The sequence below is a fragment of the Struthio camelus genome, chromosome 15, assembly GCF_040807025.1.
Source record: "Struthio camelus isolate bStrCam1 chromosome 15, bStrCam1.hap1, whole genome shotgun sequence".
Taxonomy (NCBI): Eukaryota; Metazoa; Chordata; class Aves; order Struthioniformes; family Struthionidae; genus Struthio; species Struthio camelus.
The window spans coordinates 18,032,030-18,052,140 of record NC_090956.1 but is presented as its reverse complement, the minus strand read 5'-3'; the positions used below and the strand labels follow the sequence as shown (position 1 = coordinate 18,052,140).

The following is a 20,111-nucleotide window of genomic DNA, read 5'->3' as shown; positions in this document are numbered from 1 at the left end:
ACATACCACTTCTGTCTCCTCTGAGGGAGGGAAACAGCTCTCAGGCAGTGAGGTAAAGGCACCAGCATATGCAAGGGTACCGATACCCACTTTGCCACATAAGCATATACAGTTCCAGTTAGAGGGGTAGCAAACATGGAACCCACAGCCTGGGGTAACTGTTGGAACACAGTTCTGTTCCCTGGGAATACATTTTAGTTTACACAACAAGGAGGTAAGTGACAAAAAGAACACTTCCATGGTTGCAATAAATAATACAAACGGCTACCCCAATCATGTCAGGCTGAGCCATGTGCAAAACAGAGCACGTATTTTCTCCTGACATGAATTGGATTGTTCTCTGGATGCTCCTCTGCTCTTTGCTGGCTGCTGCCAGCTCCAGCAGTCTACCACCAGTGTATGTGTTTGGGGGTGCTACTACTGCCTTGAGAAGAGAAAGCTGGCCCTCTCCCTGAAATCAGGATTAGTCCCTTTGATGAACACTGGCCTCCATGCTTCCATATGCTCTTTGCTGAAGTGCTGCTCAGCACAAGATGAAGCTGAGGAGAGGAGATGGGTAACAGTTCAACTCCAAGGACCCCTGACTCATGGCAGTAAGGGGGAAGCTGCTTCCAGTTCTTTCCCAGCAGTTTCAAAACTGAGTATGGACACAGAGAACCCTTCCTGCACATTGGACAGCAGGGGTCAGGCTGCTCTGGGATTCACAGATCGCGAGAGCAAGCTCATAGTGCAGACTACTCTGCTCAATCCCCACCAATCCAGGCCCCAAGTCTGCTTAGTTTGTGTTGAAATACAAACAGCTTTAGTTTCAGCTAGAAAAAGACTGATGGTTTTTGTTGCCCTATTTAAAGCTTTCTGTAATAGCTGCTGAATTGTCTCCTGCCTCCAGTGAAGGATCAAACTTTGGCCAAGGGTCTGGAAGAGCTTGGCCACACTGACAGCTCACAACAGTCGCAGACCAGAGCTAGATGCAAAAATCACTACTGCAAATTGAGAGCAAGATCCCAGCATATAACTCAACAAGGCCTAAGCTCATTTCTAAATTACTGTAGAGGCAATAACCTTTGCCAGGTATCTAGAGCCTTTTGGGGGTAAAAAAAAAAAAAAAAAAAAAAAAAAAAAAAAAAGAAGAAGAGACAATTCCCAAACAGGGAGGAAAGAGCTGAGCTCTCAGAGGAGCTCATGATTTATTACCTACACACACTCCCCCTGTGCAGCTCTGGCACTGCCTGACCACGTGAGTTCCCACATCACCTATCCAGCTCATGCTGCAAGGGTGTCCCCTTCATCAGGAACCAGGCAGGGACAGGTAAGCCATGGATAAGGAAGCCCCAGAACCCTTCAGCATGTGAGCACCTGGGGAGAGGAAGCTGGAAAGAGCTGCAAAAAGCTGTATTTATCTCCAACTGTCCTGAAATAAATCAGTCAGGTTATTCACGATTCTACAACCCTGGCTCCCTCCAGGGAAGTCTACAGACCAGGCACCAGAAACAGATTTTTATTTTTTTCCAAGTCAGCAAATGCTATTTTATTTAGCCAGCTAACAGTCTGCAGGACATCTCAACTTACAGCAGCACCACACACTCCCCGCTGCCTGTACAGCCACCCTTTCAACACTGAATGCTTTTAAAATCCTGCATTTAAGGGACTGCCTCCTTAAAGAAACACTGTTTTATGAACGCCCCGTCCCCCATGTCCCTGTAGGGCTACTCTGGAACTCCCTTAAACCTTTATGTTGGGGCTCCTGCAGCACCTTTTCTGTGGGACTCCCCTTCTTCCTTCACATCTACACCACTGAGTCTCTGGCCCACCCACTCTGTACCCCATTCCCAGTTCCCCAAGCATTACAATCCTCAGGATGTCCCATCCCTCCACCCCCAGCCCAAAACCCTTCCTTCCACCCTAAGACCCTGACCCAAGTCTGTGCAATCTCTCCTTCCTGCCACCCAATTTCTTGCACAGCCTATCCAGCCCTACTGAAGCATCACCAGGCTGGGCCTGCTGTGCTATTCAGATGCTATGAGGCCCTTCCACTGATTTCTTGCCTCTACAAAAAGTCTCCCCTTTCCCTCCAGGCACCTTGCCTTAACTGCAAGTCTGGACTTCCAAGGGAAGCAGCACTGACAATGCTGTGCTACTGCAGCCAGAGACACCCCCAAAGCTGGGGAGAGGGGAGTACACGCTGCCTTGGCTCTCCCCACATTCCCTCTGGCACCAGGGAATGGAGGACACGGCCCAGAACACTGGCCCCAGCACAGTCATGTCCTCAATACTCTTGAGGAGCTTTCGGCGTTGCTGCCTCAAAAATTGAAGCCTTCAGGAGAATCAGCTCTGCCACAGCAAAAAGTTTGTCAGAGTGAAAGCTCCTGCAGCCTTGTCCTACTGCCTGCTGTGCAGCTAGGCAGCAGATGCATACATGCACGCACCCCTGTCATTGACTCATTTGCTACACATGACACACAACAAGTTTTCGGCCTCAAGTTTAAGAGTCAAACATAAGCATAAGGCAATGCCACACAGCTGAGCACACTGATCAGTGCACACAAACTGCCAGCAAGGCAAGCTTATGAAGTGGGCCATATCTGCCTCAGTGCCCCAAGGCTGTCCCCAGGCAACACTGGTACAACTTTCCATTGAGACAACCAAGCTAGAAGTCACTTTTATGAAACACAGATTAGCTTTCAAGCCCATCTAAATGGTCCTGGGCCACTGATCAGGAGGGTTAACTCCAGCCTCAAGGATGGAGTTGGAATGGATTTTTTTTTTTTTTTTTTTTTTTAAAAACTTTGGCATCAGTGATCAAGCCCAAAAATCAGAAGGAAAACAGTTTCTTCCCCCTCCCAGCAAAGAGAAGGGGAATTTTCCAGAGTCCTGAAGCCCACCACTCTCAATTAAGGGTTTTTTTTCCTCCACAAGACTTGGCAATATACAAGAACAGAGAATCATTGCACAGTGCTGGAAACCATTTTGCTTTAACTACTGTCACTGGTCCCCATATGGCTGCTTGCACACCTTCAAGAGATGGGGGAGTCTTTGGGGAGCCAGCCTCTTCCTGCAGCACGTTTGCCTTTGAAAACATCCACACTGCCGGTACAAGAAAGCCTTGGCAGATCTATTTCCAAACACTGGATCCTGGAATCCAAGGGCAGGCAGTGGTTGAGGACTGAAGCTCTGCACCGCAGCTAGATCCAAGATGTGAGATTTTTTTTACTCATCTCCCACAGGGGACAGACCTCTATCCTTCATGCTTGTTCTGCCTGCCTTGGCACACTGCTGCTTGCCAAAGGCACGGGAGACTGAACAGTCTCTGGAGTCTTTCTTCTCTCTCGTGTCCTTCCAGGGGCACATCTGCCTTGCAACTGCTCTCAGTGTTGGGATCTTGGCACTGAAATCTGAATGCCAGGGTCTCTGCCATTAGGCATTTGCCATAAAAACAAGTTATTTGGGGCTGAAGAACATGATCACAAACAACTCCTGAAGGGGGCAAAAATCTGGACTGAACCAGGGTGGGCTGGGAGGAGGGAGAGGTTTTGAAGGACAGATCTGGGATGGCAATAGGAAAGATATGCCAGCTAGAGACTAGGGCTGCAAAAACCGGGCAGCTCAATAAATCAACAGACACTACTAACTATTCACTATACACACTCACCAGAAGCCTGCCCTCCTTATCGATTTAGACGTTTTTGGGGTCAGCTCCCGGACAACTACGAATTCACATGTCACAGGAGGTGCAGATGTCAGGGGTCTTGGGGAGGATGGGATACAGAGAAGGGTAACCTGATTGCTGCAGGAAGCTTAAGGCAGATAAACCCTCCCAGCTCAGTGCTTCTCCTCTTAACCTACCCTTTTGGTATGAACACCACAGTCCTTTGAACCCAGACAACAGTGAGGCCCATAGAGCTGTCGGGTTCTTGTCCTCTGCTGTCCCTTGTTCTCCCAGGGACGTTCTCCAATGGCTGAGACCTTCTTCCACGTATCTGTCAGCCGTTGCAGCACTCTCAGCCAAGCTGCGGTACTGCCAGCACAGCCCTCACGCTCATTTTCCCAGGCACACTCAGCTTCCGGGTGGAACAGTCACCCGACGTCAGTATTCCTGCAGCCATGAGGAAACACAGGACAGTTATCCTTTCACTGGGACAGGGGGAGAAGGGGGTAGGGTTTTTCCACAGGGAAAGCCAGTCAAAGAGCACATGCTTAGGACTGCTTAGAGGAGCCTCAGCTGTGAAAGCTACGACAGAGCACAAGCAGCAGATGGCTGTTACCTGCTGGGAGCAACAATGCCCCCTCTATTCCATAGCCCTCCATAGCTGTCAGTACTTCCCACTCACCATCCTGCTTCGTTATGGCTCTAGCCACCTCTGCCCGCCCTGCCCTGGGGCTTGAAGCCTTTGGAGGTTTTGAGTCACAGTCTGCAGAGCTTTTCCTGAGGACAAGCCAAAAGGAAAAAAGTCATTAGCACCAACAGACCAACAAGTAGCAAAAAACAGGCTGCAGACTGCATTCAGTTGCTGTTCTCATGCCTCTCACACTGCTCTCTTCCTTGCAGCTTCCAGTGCCCCTGGAACAGCCTCTTGGCCTGCCTGTTGCTGGGATAAGTTCCTGCCATCAGGAGAACAAGGCACAGGCACTGGAAGCCAACTTACAAGCAGCTCTAATAACTGAGCAAGAGGATAGTAGCTAGGCACAGGTGGGGAGACATATATCCCCTTCTTTTAGCCTGGTTCTGTCAGAGGACAAGGTAGAGCCCAAGCTCTGCAGCGAGAAAGATGCCTACTCAGTGACCAGGGAACTGGATGTTTCTGGCTGGGAAGTGGGGAAGGGACTAGGGCTCCTGAGCTGTTGGGCAGCTGGAAACAGGGCCCACATTCCCCATCTCCTGTGCAGCTCAGCACAGGGAACTGCAGTACCCTTGTGCAAGGGAGAGCTGGAGACTTGTCCCTCTGCTGCAGCTTGGGCCCATAACCATCTAGCCACAGGGTGTAACAAGAAGTTATACTGACGTTACAGCTTGGCAGTACAGCGCTACTGGGCTTGCTCCAGAGAAAGCTGCAATAAATCCTTACTCTTGGCTAACACCCATCCTCTCAGCAAGGTAAATGCAACCATCCAAGGTCCAGGCATCAGCAGTTGCTTTATGCTCAGCAGTGACAGCATTCCCAGCACCTTGCATCTCTCAGAGAAGAGCATACCATAATACAGTCCTGCAACCACCATGTTGGGAGCCTGCAGACATGGAGAACGCGTCTGCAAAGAAGTGGAACCAAGGGAATCTAAGTGCTTTTGTACCCTTGGAGATCAGACTGCTAGGACAACAGGGAGAGCAGTGACTGGGCTCAGTCCAAGGAAAGCTGTTGTTGAGCTGGACTGGCAGAGTACAGGGAACACAGCACTGGGGTAGAGCACAGAACAGCATTCACACCTTAACAGGAGAGCCAGAACTTCTGCAACACAACAGGGAAGGAAAAGATGCAGGAGGAGACAGAAGAGGCTCTTCCTAGGAATTTGTCCCACAGAAACACAACAGGATCTACTGCGGCAGCAGAGAAGAAATGCAAGAAAATGCCAGCACCAGCTTCAGTGCCTGGAGACTTCCCTGAACGTGATGGAGGAGGATTAGTTCCCTCCAGTCTGCCACTGCCATCAAAAGCCTGCCCAGCCATGCCCCTCCTCTAGCACAGCAGGCACTTCATGTGACCAGAGTTCCCCCCCACCTTACCCATTTCTCCCACACACTCTTCTAAGACAGCTGACAGCTCAGGCAAGCTCAGAGACTTCAAGGAAGGCGGCCATCCTTTTAGCCCTTCAAGAAAGAGAAACCACATATTTATCAGTTTGCATGTTCCCTGTCACAAAGTGGAAACGAGGGTTTGGTGTCACTCTGACCATGTCCGCACCCAAATTGGGTTCTGTACTGCATGCTGAGAGAGCCGGAATAATCTGTAATAGGAACAGAGTTCCTTTTTCTGCCAATTCCATCATTTAAGAGAATTAAGCTCACATGCTTGGATTCTTCCCCCGGCTTTTCCTCTCTCCTTCTGGCCAGGTCACACATTAAGTGACTCACAAAGGGATTAAAGGTAGCGGACAGGAAACACCAGGATCTCCACGTGTCTCAAACACAAGCAGTGAACCACATTGCATCTGAAAGCTTGCAACAGGATCATTTGCTAACTCTTTGCAACAGAGATGCAGTGGGCCACCTCTACCTAGCTGTATATAGTAGTTTGCATTGTCTCATTAACCATACAGTCCCCCAGCCTGGGCCAGGGAACCTACTGGAATTTCCGATTCAAACTTTGCTGCAGAGAACAGTGTGATAACACCTCTGAGGAGCCCACATACTGCAGCACAGGAAGGGGAAGGTGCAGGCCTGTGAAGCAGGACTGCTATTGAGTGTCTGTGCTACAGCCTTGCATTTTTAGACACAGACATACCTGCCAGATCCCAGAATTTTCTTAGGAAAAAAGTTTCAGAGAAACTCTGCCACAGTGAAAGTCCAAAGGCCCTGGATGCTTCCAGACATTTTCCCTGATCAAGGCCTTTTTACATTGAATTTGAGGGTTTGGCAGCCCAGCCATTTCCAAATCACTTCTAATATTATCCTCTCAGCAGCATAAGGTACAAGCACGTGTCTGCTCTGGGGTCTCCTGTTGTTTATTCAGCCCCTGCACACATCCCCATAGTCTGATAAGCTCTTCCTTCCCCAGATGCAGCACTCGATTCTCACCAAGCCGCCTGCTCTCACCGGTTCCAAGCTGCACCTTTGTGTCCAGCACTCTGCCAACTGCCTGCTCTTGGGTTAGCCGGGAGGACAGCTCTGCCTGACAGGATCTGCCAAACAAGACAAAGACCATTAGAAGTGCACAGGGGCACTTCTAAGAACAACATGCCAGGCTCTGCCCTCCTACATCCTGCAAGTACCTGCTTGGGGTGCCGAGGGACCGCATCTAACGCCCTGGGTTACAAACTGCTCCTTGTTCCTTCCCAGGAAGAGGAAGACGTGCCCCAGACAAAGCTCAGGGCGCTCTCCACTGTGCCCCATCTCCACAGCAATCTCTGCCCCTGTCCACAGAGGAGCTGCGGGGGGAGAAGAGAAGGAGGGGGCGGGTTGAGCAGGAGAAAGCCTAAGCCAGGGACCATGCCCAGTTTGCATGAGAATCAAGCCTTATCCAAGGTTTCTAAAGGGCTAAGTGAAGCTAGCCCAGGATAGGCATCAGGTTAAAGAAAAAGGGCCATGGATAACGTTGTCTGGCTAATGTCACATCATCGGTTCAAGCAGTGCAGCCTCAGAGCATTACAGGATCCTTCTACCAGACAGCCTCAGCTTCAGTCAGGACAAAGAGAAGATTACTTTGCTGCCCTTCTGCAAGGAAATCTCAATTTACCCTGGCTCAGAAGTGAGCTGATCCCATCCTTCTGCTGGACCAGGAACTATAGCAGTAGGACTAATGCCAGCTTCAAGGACACGTCAGCCCTGTAACTGGATAGAAAAGGGCCCAGGACAGAAGGATAATCCAACCGGGGCAGGGAGAAAAGGACCATAAGCACAACAAAGAACAGATTAGGGGGTGTAAGAAGAGAAAACTCTAAGGCAGTGGTGGGCACAAACAGAGCAGGTTTTTCTGTCAGGTGCCATTCGAGCTGCTAGCAAAGAGCCCTTCACTAGCCAGGGCAGGACACTGCTAGCCCTTTGATACTATCTAGAAGTTAAAAACCCCATCCCGCATCCGCCTGAGCACCAAGATACACCCTGAAGCTGGTCCCTATATGCTCATGTCAAGGAGCTGAGTGCCTTTACCTTCTAGTTGAAACAAGGCACTTGGCACCTTTGAAAAAAACAGGTGCTTTTTCACTCATGCATCAGATGAAAGCTTCAGATCTGCTCACATGGCTTTGGCTTCCCAATAGAGACTGTCAGGAAGGATCCAGAACGGATTCAGATGCCTGGTAAGCTCTCCTGCCTTACCTTAAGAGTCACCCACAGGAGTGCCACTATCACTTCTGATCTCTGCACAGCCTACATGCCGAGTTTCCAGTAGCTTCAGTGCCATTTCCTCAGAATGACTTACTTGATCTGATCCAGTAGGACCCCAGCATCCTTGGTGATAGCTTGAACCTCTCTGAGCTGGCACTGGACATCATTCAAGGTCTCATCCCGCTCCATCAAACAGCTCTCGGCCACTGCACGCAGCTTCTGCTCCTGGCACACCTGGCCCTTCATCACCTCCACCTCTTCACACCTCTACAGCAGGGCAGAGCAGAACAGGAACTAGGCTGGGAGTGCTGTATATCACCCTTTCACATGCCTGCTCCGAAACTTCCCTGGAGTCTCTGCTATTTTAATGGTTTAGGCAGTCACAGGGTTCCTGCAAAAGTCTGCCCAACCCAGGGGGAAAGAAGCTGGCCGAGCTTCACACTGAATGCAGATTTACCTCACACCAAGACCAGCCCCACAGTTACGATTCTGCTTTCTCTCCACTTGTAAAGATACTCTGAAGAGCCAATTTCCCAAATCAATGGAAGTTGGTTCACTAATGGTTTACAACTTCACAGTAAAAAACAAAAACAAACAAAAAAACCACACACTGCCAGAAAAAGCAGAGGCTTTAACACTCCTCCCTCGCCCCCAACCCTTCAGTTCCCAAGTGGATGGGAACTACAGAACTACAGATGTAAAGGTTTTGCAAACACATAGGATGAGGACTAGATGATCTGCACTGATGGGATTACTTGATCTACTCGACACTCGATGCATCCATTGAAAGTTACATCTGTTCCTTTATCCCAACCCATTAGAGGCATAATGTAACAATGTGCTGCCAATCACTTACTGTAAGGCAATTAGCCATTGAGCAGCTCGTGGCAGGCTTCTTACCTTGTGCAATTGAATGGCCAGTTCCTGCATCTCAGCCTCCAGCCGATCCGCGTAGGCCAGCTCCAGGGCATCACTAGGGGGCCGAGCGTTGCTGTGCCATCGGGCAATGGCAGAAGTCATCTTCCTCTTGGGTCCAAACAAACTAGTGGGACAATGGCAAACACTTCACCATTTAGCCCCTGGCCCAAGGGGATGCCATGAGGACCTCTGCAGCCTACAGGCTCCTCCAAGGCACTCCCAACAGCAGAACCCTGCTGCAGCCAATGACTAAGGGATTTCAATGTTGTGTGGGAGACAGGGCCAGGACAGAGAAGTGCTCACCAGCTAAACTTTCCTGATTATGCTGTGCGCGCTGTTTCTGAGGGAGAAACTGAGAATTGTAAGGGGAAACGTGAGAATTACATTTAGACACTCACGTGATGCCTATTTCCTTCAGGTCACTCTCTGTAAGAGTCAAGAAGATCCTGAGGTCAACATCTTGCTCCTCAAACACTTGCAGATACTTCAGGCACCCAATCTGCTCAAGAAACGTTGCCAGGTCCTGCAACCCATCCAAAATAAACTTATTTATTTCCTCAGATTTTCCTGCTCATCATAAACACCTGCTTCTTCATGTTGGTGTTACGCCTTCCTTGGTTTTAGTAGCAATCCTAACTTCCCTGTGTAACTGCACTTCTCTGGAGCCACACAATGCAACAGGACTAGCCTATGTGCTGCAGCCATTGCATCTTGTACCTAATGCAGAGAAGACAGATATACCAACGCTTCCCACCACAGCCATGTTTGGTAGTATGCTCACAGATCTGAAAGTTCTGGAATAACCCTCAGAGCAACAGCAACACCTAAGCAAGTGGCTCTTTGTAGAAGAGGTCACTGTTCCACAAGCATCTGAGCTGGGAAGAGGTTTGGCATCAAAGACATTTTGGTGGCAAATTTCCTTTTACCCGATAAAGCCAAAAACGAAACTTGGACACCTTCAGAGCATGATACAGTGACATGGCCTGCACTACTTCAGAGAAGCTCTCTGTCCTTAAGTTACCTGGGGTCCTGTATACACAGGGGGCTCTGGAAGGATGAAGGGTTGACTAGAGCTTCCAGCTTTCCCAGGGCAGTGGGTCCACTGACTATCACCAGCATAGCGGTTCTTGATCTTAAAACCTTTGGCTTGTTTCCGACTAGGAGGACTATTTGCATGGTCAGAATCCTGAAAAATAAAAATCATCCCAGGAAATTTAAAGGTAAAGGAGGATTGTGTAAAGACGCCACTATATGTAATAAAGCGGTGAAAGAGAAGAGAAAGGGCAGGCTCATTCAACTCCCAATTGCTAAATCCAGGCAGCGGCCCACAAACACATGCACTGAAGACTAGCAAATTCTTTATCAGGAAGGGATGAGTCAAACAGCTCCAAAATTGCAGCTTGACACAGCGTGACTGGTCTCGAATGGGGTCTGGCTCTTGCAACCTATTCAGAGTGTTGCCAGCAGGTCGAGGGAGGCGGTCCTCCCCCTCTATTCAGCCCTGGTGAGGTCACACCTGGAGTACTGGGTCCAGTTCTGGGCTCCCCAGTACAAGAGAGACATGGAGCTACTGGAGGGAGTCTAGCAAAGGGCTACTAAGATGATTAAGAGACTGGAGCATCTCTCCTATGAGGAAAGGCTGAGGGAGCTGGTCCTAGTCAGCCTGGAGAAGAGAAGACTTGAGGGGGAGGAAGAAGAAATCTTCTCACATATATAAGTATCTGAAGAGAGGGAGTAAAGAGGATGGGGCCAGACTCTTCTCCGTGGTGCCCAGTGGTAAGATGAGAGGCAACAGGCACAAACTGAAAAAAAAGGTAAATTCCTTCTGAACATGAGGAAAAACGTTTTTCCTGTGAGGGTGACGGAGCACTAGAACAGGTTGCCCAGAGGTTGTGGAGTCTCCTTCCTTGGAGCTATTCAAAAGCTGTCTGGACACAATCCCGGGCAACGTGCTCTAGGTGACCCTTCTGGAGCAGGGGGGTTAGACTAGGTGATCTCTGAAGGTCCCTTCCAACCTCAACCATTCTGTGATTCTGTGAACATCAGCCTTGGAAGCTGCACGCTGAAGCCCAGAGCAACACTGAATTCTCCCTGAACCAATACAACGCAGCGAGTTTTCTTCTGTGAGAAGCACCTCAAGAAACAGAGGACTTGCAATCATGCCCAGCTATATTACCCTTTGCTGTATACTTGCCTATAACAAATGCAGAGCTGGCTTTAAAACGTGAGCTGCAACTTGAATCACTGAATGACTTCCTGCCTCTTTCCCCCTGCTGATACTTCAGAAATGCCAGTATGGTGTTGCTGTACTTCTCTAAACCTCATGATACTGTTTGCCTTCTGACCAAGCTAAAGAACTGGTCCGAGCTCTAGCAGAGAATGTCCCTTCTAGCCTGCTAGCTAGATGGCATTTGAGAAAGAGCTCCAAAGCTGGTGAAGAGAGTACTTAAAAGTTACTGACCATCAAGGACTCCAGAGTGACCACACAGAGTTGGCTTGTTTGATCTCTCAGACTAGTAGCCAATTTCACATACAGAAACAGATTTTTTTTTTTTTTGTCTCTGCAGCACTGCCTTCCTTCATCTAGCCTGCTACTACAGTCTCCTGTGGACGTAGGGTAATAGCAGTTGAAAGAAGGGCAAGAGCATCAGCCACGCTGAAGGCAGAGAAAGGAAAATGGACATCCCCACCTCATTGCTCTCCAGTGAGCCTTCACTGCTGACCCCCAGGGCTTTGGTCAGGCATTCACTGCTACTGCTGCTGCTCCTGATGGTTGCTAAGTTGTTGGTGCAGAAAACATTCTCCTCTGGAAAGGAGAAGGAAAAAAGGAAAAAAAGAAACTGAGGATCAGCTTCCTCACGCTCAATCTCAATTTTGTCACACAGCTAATCAGGGAAACCTACTGGAAGGCATACAGAAAGGAGAAACCCAGAGCAAGGCTTCACGGGCAATACTCATGACACAAGATGATTCTGCAGTATCACATGCCTGATCCCAGGCACTAGCTTTCTTCAAGTCTGTTTAGTATCACAGAGAGCAGGAAGGCTGAGAGATATGTACATAGGTGAAGCTCTGGGTAGCAAGGTGAAAAGGGGATCATTACAATCAAGCCTGCACTCCCATTACTAAAACCCAGGAAAGGCCTTTCCTTGAGCACTGTGCAAAAGCAGAGCTACGTTTTCCTTCGCGACACTTGAAGTGCCCACAGATCCTTTCTTCCTCTGGCTCCTTCCAATAGAGCACCACTTTCACTGCTGGAGGACAGGGTGAGCACCACCCAGTTTTAGCCACAGATGCAACAGTGCAATGCTACACACCCTGCAACACTGCCACCTAAATAGGCTAAGCAGATTGGAAAGGGAACATACAAGCCAAGGGGCTGCATGTGGGCTCACCTCACAGCCAGGTGTGCGCTGCAAGTCAGGTTCTTTCTTGAGACACTGACTTACCCCTGCTGCTGCTGCTCTCTACATCCTGCTCATTGATTGGAGAGGTAACATCCCGGTTCCGGATATCATCCGCTTCACAGCTGCCATCATCATTGAATGTAACGTAGCCCTGTAGAGGGACCTGCTCTGTGTGCAAGAGAAGGGGAGAACAAGCAAAGAAATTAGGATGCAAGTTACCAGGGAGGCTCTAGCAAGAAGAAGGGCAACCACTAGCAACCACTCGGGGATTTGAAAAGAATCCAAAGGACGGACTGTACTTTCAACCAGCAGGTCCCATTTAAATGGCGCACACACACAAAAAAACAAAACAAAACACACAAACAAAAAACTGAGAAACACATACACCTACAAACCCTCACACAAACACACACCAAATGTACTTATCTAGATGGTACAACTGAAAAGTCACAGGGAAACAGCCTTGTGGCAGAGATGCACCTTACTTACAGAGCTTTCAGCATTTCCTCCCCTCTTTACTCCTGGACTATCAAGGAGAAAAACCACCTGCTCAATAGGGCAAAGTGCAGACTGCACCCCGCCCCAGCCAGCTAAGCACATCCCGTAAAAGCAACCCTTTTGCATCTATGTTAATACACTGGTAGCAGCCTACTATGATATCAGAAGCTGGCAGTACTATTTTGGTACAGTCGCTATCCTTGGATAGCGTGTATCTGTGCTAAGAGAATTAGCCAAACATTACATACGCTTCTAAGCCCCACGTTCTTAGCTATTCTAGACAACAACGTAATGAACTTGAGTACCTGTGGTCATGGACACACAGCAAAACTCATACCATTGTATCTAGTGGTTTATGTCTAAACTAGGACCACCTTTCTCCTTGCCTGTTACACAGGTCTTAATCTCATTTTTAGTAGTGAGTATTTCAGGTGTCACTGAAGAAAAAACTGACAGGTCTAGGAACAGTGAGTTCCCTTTCACTATCAATGATATCTTGGCCTGTGTAACTGCTTACTCCATCATCAGCTTAGGAACTGCTCTCAAACTTTTAAATCTACCTCAGAAAAGGAACTTGGACCGTTTAAGAGTCAGGGCTAAGCAGTGACTAAGCTAACAGCAGCATTTGTTCCACTGATAAGTGAAGCACTCATCAATATCCAGCTCTGACAAGAAAGTTCAGATGTTTTATTTTTAAACCAGAGATTGTATAGCCCTGTAGGAGAGTGTTTTTGCTACCTTTTTCCTGTACAAGCCACACAGGAACCATCCCCGCCCTCCCCCCCCAAAAAAAGCACAGAAATAGCTGCAGAGTACTTAAGAGATCAAAAAGAACTGTTGGTTTAGATTTTAACTTTTCTCACCATAACGAGACTGCTTCTTTCCCCCGATTCCAACTGCTGTTATCTTAGCCAAAGCTTGGGGCCCCTCATGGATGCTGGGACCCTTGGTCCTACGAACAGGTCTCTGTCTCTGGGGAGCAGAACATGATTCATCTGAGGAACTGAGATCGTCATATTTTCCTGTGGTCAAAACAAAAACTGTTAGCGGCACGTTAATTCATTTATCTGCTTTATTTGCTACTAGTCCTGTAAAAACAAACAGACAGAGAGAAAAAAAAAAAAAAGGAAATGTTAAAAGAGAGGGTGAAACATAGGTTAACTAGGTCAGAAAGGGGTCAGCAGACCAAAATTGCCATGCTTGTTTCATTCTCAGAAGTCCTGCAACTTCCAGGGCAGATCAGCTAATACTACCCCTACACAAGTAATTACATGCTTTCAAAACAACAAGCACTTCTCTTCAGGCTCTCTCTAAAGATGCATGAGCCAAACCATTCTTCTGTTACCTGGACCCCTGCAGAAGACTTTGGGCACTGGGGCTGTATGCAAGTCTATCAGCCCCACAATCTTCATATGTCCATACTTCATGGCCAGGGTTCGTGCTGTAGCTCCCGTGTTATCTCTCACATCTGCTTTTACTCCCTATAGAAAAAGAAACACGTACACCATGTATATAGCAAGGGGAAGTATGTATAAAATTCAAGGGAGCCAAAGAATTGTCTTATTTCCTCTAAACCCATCAGAAATACAGGCTCATCTTTGATATACAGTTCAAGCTCCACTAACTAATCCCTTGCTGCTTTCCTGATTAGCTAGTGTCTCCAGTCCTGGAATGCCAATTTGCCCAGGTATTTTGCTTTTGTGCATTGCCACAGGGAACTAGTCCATTTTATCCAAAATATGTTTTTGCCTTGCTGCTTCCTTCTGGAAATAAGCTGGACCAATTAAATGGGATATTAAAAAGGCGCTATTTAACCTCAAGAGACATGAGCGTCCATAAGCTTTAGGACAGAGGGCACAAGATGCCCACTAGCAAGAGCACACAAGCCTATAAACACAACACAGGGGTAACTGCATTAGTTGTTTACCAATTTAGTCATTATTTAGTCAACTCTGGACAGTTAGATCTCACTTCTATTCATGCAAAGCCAGTGTACAATCAGGGCACTAGCCTTCTGAAAATACGCTTCCAGAGCAATTCTGGAAGCTTGGGTCTTCAGAGGTGACTCATCAAGAACTAAACATAACACTAAGAAATCCGGCATCAAACACCCAGTTTTTCCCTCGCTGAGGCCTGGAATCACAGATTTTCAGCTTTACAGAGAACCGCCAGACACTTACATGATTGAGAAGATACTGAACAATTATCTCATGGCCAGCAGCAGCTGCTTCCATCAGAGGAGTATATCCATACACAGGCTCCCTAGAGAGAGACAGAGAGAAAGAACACATCCACATGGGCTGGAATCAAAGAGGATGCATACTTGAAATATTACAGACATGTTTTGGAGATGAATTCCTCCTTACTTGCAGTTGGCATTTGCCCCATTATCCAGTAAGAACTTCACCATCTGCTGATGTCCAGCACTGGTACAGTGAAATAAGGCTGTCCAGCCATGAATATCCTTCATCTCCAGCTCTGCGCCTTGCTTCAAGAGAACAGAGAATGTTCTTTACTGCATCCCTTCTGTGCTGTGATACCAAGAAAGTTTAAATCCCTGTCAGGAAGCTGAACTCACAACAGAGCAAAAACTGTAGCTTGGTCATAAGTGATGGAGAACCCTACTCTTTGTAGATGTAAACCATGTAGTGGTGGCTTTACCTATTTATTACTGGATACGCACCTGCAGAAGGAAATAAGCAACACTTTCATTTCCACAGCTGGAGGCCAGCATGAGCGGTGTCTGCCCTTCTGGTGTTGGGATGTTCACATTCACTCCTGCTTCCAGCAGCAGATGCACAATGGTGTCATGACCAATGTAGGAGGCATACATCAGTGGCGTCCAGCCACCACAGTTCCTCTTATTTAAATCCAGTTCTCCACTAAATAACAAAGAAAAGAATTCCGCTGAAGCACTGGCCTGGAGCTGTAGATCACAGTAGGTTCCTGTACCCTCTTGCTACCATCACTGCACTGAAAGGTTAAAAAAATTCTAGCACCGAAGTCTTGTCCACATGGGAATTCGTATCAGCTCTAGAACAATTTCACCCAATAACTGAGGTGATAATTTTCACCAGAAGACCTGTCCTTTCCAACCTTGTGCCCAACATTGTGCCCAAAAACACTGCAGAAGTTCCAATGATGTGCCCTTGTCCCAGTGTTAGACAAGACTGGAACGACAGCCAGCGAGAAAACATGAGTGGAATTAAATAAGAATAGACCTGCACCCTCTCCAACCCTCCTTACCATTGAATACACTCCTGTACCACTTCATATTGGCCGATGGAGGAGGCTGTATGCAAGTCCAAGGGAACATCCAGTTCCTCTCGACAGATCATCTGACCGACCCCATGCCACATAGAAAGGCTGCGGCTCAGCAGCTCCGACTCACTGGCTTCATCGCTCAGCTCCGACATCCTGCCCAGAGCAACCAAAGCAAAGCGGAACTTTTAGTTGGCTGATCTCACTTCTCTGTTTAACATAGCATCACCCATGGGCTCTACAGCTTCAAGATGCTGCGGGCTTGGAAAGTGAGGTCACCTCTGAGGTATGAGATGTCAAACACCTACCTTTGCCTTAATCCCTTCCTTAGCTTGCTGTAGCCTGGAGCAGTAAGACTTGCCGAGCAGCTTTGCTGGCAATTTGCTGCAGCGGACCCTGGAATTTGTATACACTAGAAAAATAAAAAACAGTAATACTAAGAAATCATCTTTCAAACCTGATTTTAAGACTTCAGAAGCATTTCTTTCTTCCCCCTGCTAACCAAAATATGCCGAAGGCAACTTTTGAAAGCCTTTGTCAAGAAACGACGTTAAACTCTTAAAGTGCTGACAGCATGCTTCGTATTATACTAAAGGACATAATTCCTGGCCTGTATGGTTTATAATTCAGAGAGAATTAAGAATTCATGCATCAGGAAAATACCAGAGACATCTGTCTTATGCTGCAGAATAGCCCTGCTTAAATTACTACCTGCTCATTAATAATAACAGCTATCAACTGCTATCAAAAGGAGTTAATATCATCTGCAGAGAGTGAACACTTCATTATGTCATCAGGCTGTCAGTAGGTTATTTTTACTGTTTATTGTTTCAGCATTTTAGAAGCAGCCTAGCAGTCCTGTCTCTGTGAGTCTTGGAAATGGCTGAAACACACTTTGATGTGCAACACACCTGCCCCTCCATTATCTGAGTGTGTCCACTGTATTGCAGACAGTAACTTAATTACAAAGCCAGCACAGTTTCATGACTGTCTGAAAGGTTTATTTTCCATCCTTAGCCTTGGGGAGCAATTGCGTATTAATCACTTTAACCACTCACAGGAGAACGTTCTTGTTTGGCACTTCATAAAAGCTGTTTGACACAGCTGCATCTATCACTTGATCTCTTCAGCTGCAGTTTCAGGCTACATCCAAGTCAATCGAATGGGGAGTGCCTTACCTGCCCTGTATTCTCGCCACCTCCCATGCACCACTTCTGGAGTTTGCCTGATCCCACCACATGTTATGTTGGGCAGCTAAGCCAGCAAAACCTATTCTTTTTTTCCTGATAATTTCTTGCCAGTTTATCTCCTCAGACCGATTCTTTGCAGGGTCATGTAAATGCCAAATTTGGCGTCAGTGAAGAATAAAGGAGAAAAGGAGCATGTTTTTTTCCCCCACCAGCAGTTGCTCTTTAGATTGCCTCAGCCATAACATTTCAAGACTATCCTTGGATTTTCTAAAGAATTCCGAGCCCTTTTCTTGCAATCACCAGCCCCTTTTCTTACAAAAGGAGAAAAAGGCCTTCAACTCCCACACCCTTCACTCCCCAATTGGATCTTTTCTCTCATGAATTTGCCTTTTTTCCCCTCCTTCTTCCGAAGTTTGTTCAGATTAAAAAAGCATCATCCGTGCTACCTAATAAAGGTGTGCTAGTTAATAAATGATTCATTTTTAAAGCATATCTGCAGAGGCACATGTTTTACACAATAATAGCTATTTCTATTACACTTGCAACACAAAGGCAAGAATATACAGGACTGAATACAAATAAAAGACAGGCCACATCCTGAACGCTTCACAATCAAAATACAAAGAGATATAAATGTGTATAAGTGGATGGCAGGGGAAAAAGGTAGGAGTATTTCTTACTGCAACAGATTAAAGCTACCATTGGAAGGCAAAAAGTCATGTTCACGCTTAAAGGAGGTAAAAGCCATGACAACTTGGAGAAGCCAATTCAGATGAAAATGAAGCTCCCTGTATTCTCTCCATACCTTCTTCTAAAATGAATGTTAACTGTAAAAACTACAGATGCTTGGTCTCTACCAGGATGTTGACAATATTGACACACAAAAAAAGATTATGTTTAAGACCAAAACATTCAAGACTCAGCCTCCTTCCTACTGTCTCCACCATGCTCTAGCTGGCTACATCATCTTTTACTATGAGATTTCACCCTGGCATACTAAGCTGGAGCATGATGCCAGCTGCACACGCCCCGACGAAAATATGGAGGACAACCAGGCAGAATCCAGAGAACAATAAAAACAATCATAGCCCTAAAGACTATGACATACTACGCCTATCAGGATTGTCTGGACTAAAGAAGAGAAGCCGGGAGAGGGCATGTGGTAACAGCCTTCAAATTCAGAAAAGGCTGCTGCAGACAGGAAGAGGAAAGAAGTAATTTGTTCCTTGTGCCCATGATGAATACGACAAGATGCTATAAGTTTAAACTGTAGTAAGGAAGATTTTGGTTAAAGACTACAGAAATTATTCTGAAAGTAAACCAACAGTACCAGAACACCCCTGGAATAGGTACAGGCTGTCCTTGCTTTGGGGCTAAGTAATTAAGTTTGACATTCCTTTGAGAACTTCCTTAGCCCTGTAAGTCTGGTTATTAATCAGTTATACTTAACATACCAACACCTAGCTTATCACCATGGTTAGAGCTGTACTATGCTGAGACTCAGTGCAGATCACAAACAATAGCGTGTTTTGGATTCAGAGAGCTTGGTTGTCAAAGCAGACAAGGTAACCAGAAAGTAGGGAAAGGGAAGTACATGACAATTCATTATGAAAATTGCACTAAACAGCACCTTAGTATCCCCTTTTTGGAGGATAAGGCTAGGAAGGAGTAAGTGACAGTAGATGGAAAGAGAGGTAGAAAAAACAATACTAAAGGAAGCAGGAGGCAATTTGAGAAGAAACTAGGGCAAACAACCTCCATCACAGAACAAAGTCCAACACTGCATATTAATCACTTGCCCATCAGTCACCATTAAGCTGCACTGACTCTGCTAAATTCACTCCCAAGCTCTTCCCCAAGCATAGGTAATGAGGAAACAGCCAAACAGGCCCTGCTGTGGCAAGAAATACCTCCCCAAGAAAGCACAAGTCTGGACACTGCTGGAGTTTCCAAATGAACCACAGAGCTGATCACATACTTCACTTCTGCATCAGCCTTTACCATCTCCACTAAACTCAGCTGGAAGCTATCAAAAACAAGAAGCCTTGTCACACCCTTGCAAAGGTTCAAACAGCTCAGCTGTAACTAGCTCAGCCTCCACACCCAGCACTCCCAGAGCTGTGACATCTCATATCCAGACCGCTGTTTTCTGCTGACTGACCGGAGGCAGGTACACACACTACATTTATGGGAACTGCATTGGATTTCATGGGACTGATGATACCACGACCTAAGTAGGTGTGAGAAAAGAAGTTTTCTCCCAGCATGAGTGGTGGCTGAGGACCCAGCATGCCTGTGTTCAATCCTATGCGTGCCTGCAGACAAGTCCCAGGGCTGCTCTGCTCCTCGCCTGCAACACAGGCGTGACGCTCACAGAGCTGTTAACACAAACACTAAACCCCGAAAACAACAAAACAGAGTTGTCTGGCAGAGCCAGGTAAAAGAGGAATTGAAAGCACTTCAACAGCCACGCTAGGAAGCACGTTTCCTTCGGGGCGGCCGAAGAGGGACAAGCTCGGGTGCAGCCTTCAGGCCGCGGCTGCGGGGGGGAGGCAGGCAGAAGCCTCCGCCCGCGCGGCCCAGCGGCTCCCGAGCGCGTCAGCCCGCCCGCCCGCCTCCCCCGGGGCCCTGCCGGAGCGCTGCGGCGGGGCAGGCCGGGCGCCGCGGAGCCGGCCCGGCCCGCGGAGGGGCCTCCCCGTGGCCGACCGCGAGCGCCCGGCCCGGCCCGGCCCGGCCCACACCGCCGCCTCCGCCGCTCCTCACCTGCTCGCCCGGTGGGCTCCGCTCCCGGAAGCCGCCCCGCCCGCGCGGAGGATGCCGGGAGCCCGTAACCCCTAGAGACACGAAACCACAAGCCCCAAG

The 20,111-nt window shown here is 47.8% G+C and overlaps 1 protein-coding gene across 8 annotated transcripts; it reads right to left on the bottom strand.

Annotated features, from left to right (window-relative positions):
- Nucleotides 1-2,779: 2,779 nt before the first annotated feature.
- ANKS3 (ankyrin repeat and sterile alpha motif domain containing 3) lies at nt 2,780-20,059 on the bottom strand. Of its 8 annotated transcripts, none has more exons than XM_068908468.1 (18): nt 20,013-20,059; nt 16,368-16,471; nt 16,045-16,215; nt 15,482-15,680; nt 15,165-15,286; nt 14,979-15,060; nt 14,144-14,279; nt 13,662-13,820; nt 12,343-12,468; nt 11,584-11,699; nt 9,915-10,079; nt 9,292-9,416; nt 8,876-9,017; nt 8,070-8,242; nt 6,728-6,831; nt 5,717-5,800; nt 4,329-4,423; nt 2,780-4,093 (listed from the first exon to the last, which is right to left on the bottom strand). In XM_068908468.1, exons 3-17 carry the CDS (start codon nt 16,212-16,214, stop codon nt 4,341-4,343), a joined length of 1,986 nt encoding a protein of 661 aa, XP_068764569.1. In that variant the 5' UTR covers nt 16,215; nt 16,368-16,471; nt 20,013-20,059; the 3' UTR covers nt 2,780-4,093; nt 4,329-4,340. The 8 variants fall into 8 exon arrangements, 7 of the variants coding, with proteins under 7 accessions (XP_068764569.1, XP_068764575.1, XP_068764571.1 ...); XM_068908474.1 differs by having other exon boundaries at nt 6,746-6,831; nt 15,165-15,329; nt 20,013-20,054; XM_068908470.1 differs by having other exon boundaries at nt 6,746-6,831; nt 20,013-20,050.
- Between the last annotated feature and the right edge of the window lie 52 nt (nt 20,060-20,111).

Bases quoted from the DNA above. Each gene is read 5' to 3' on its own strand.
- ANKS3 (XM_068908468.1), bottom strand. From the start codon at position 16,214: ATGTCGGAGCTGAGCGATGAAGCCAGTGAGTCGGAGCTGCTGAGCCGC. The intron at 15,287-15,481 runs GTGCGTATCCAG...GTTCTCTTGAAG, and splicing joins TTGCTTATTTCCTTCTGCAG to CAAGGCGCAGAGCTGGAGAT. The intron at 14,280-14,978 runs GTAAGTGTCTGG...CTTTTTCTATAG, and splicing joins TTCAGTATCTTCTCAATCAT to GGAGTAAAAGCAGATGTGAG.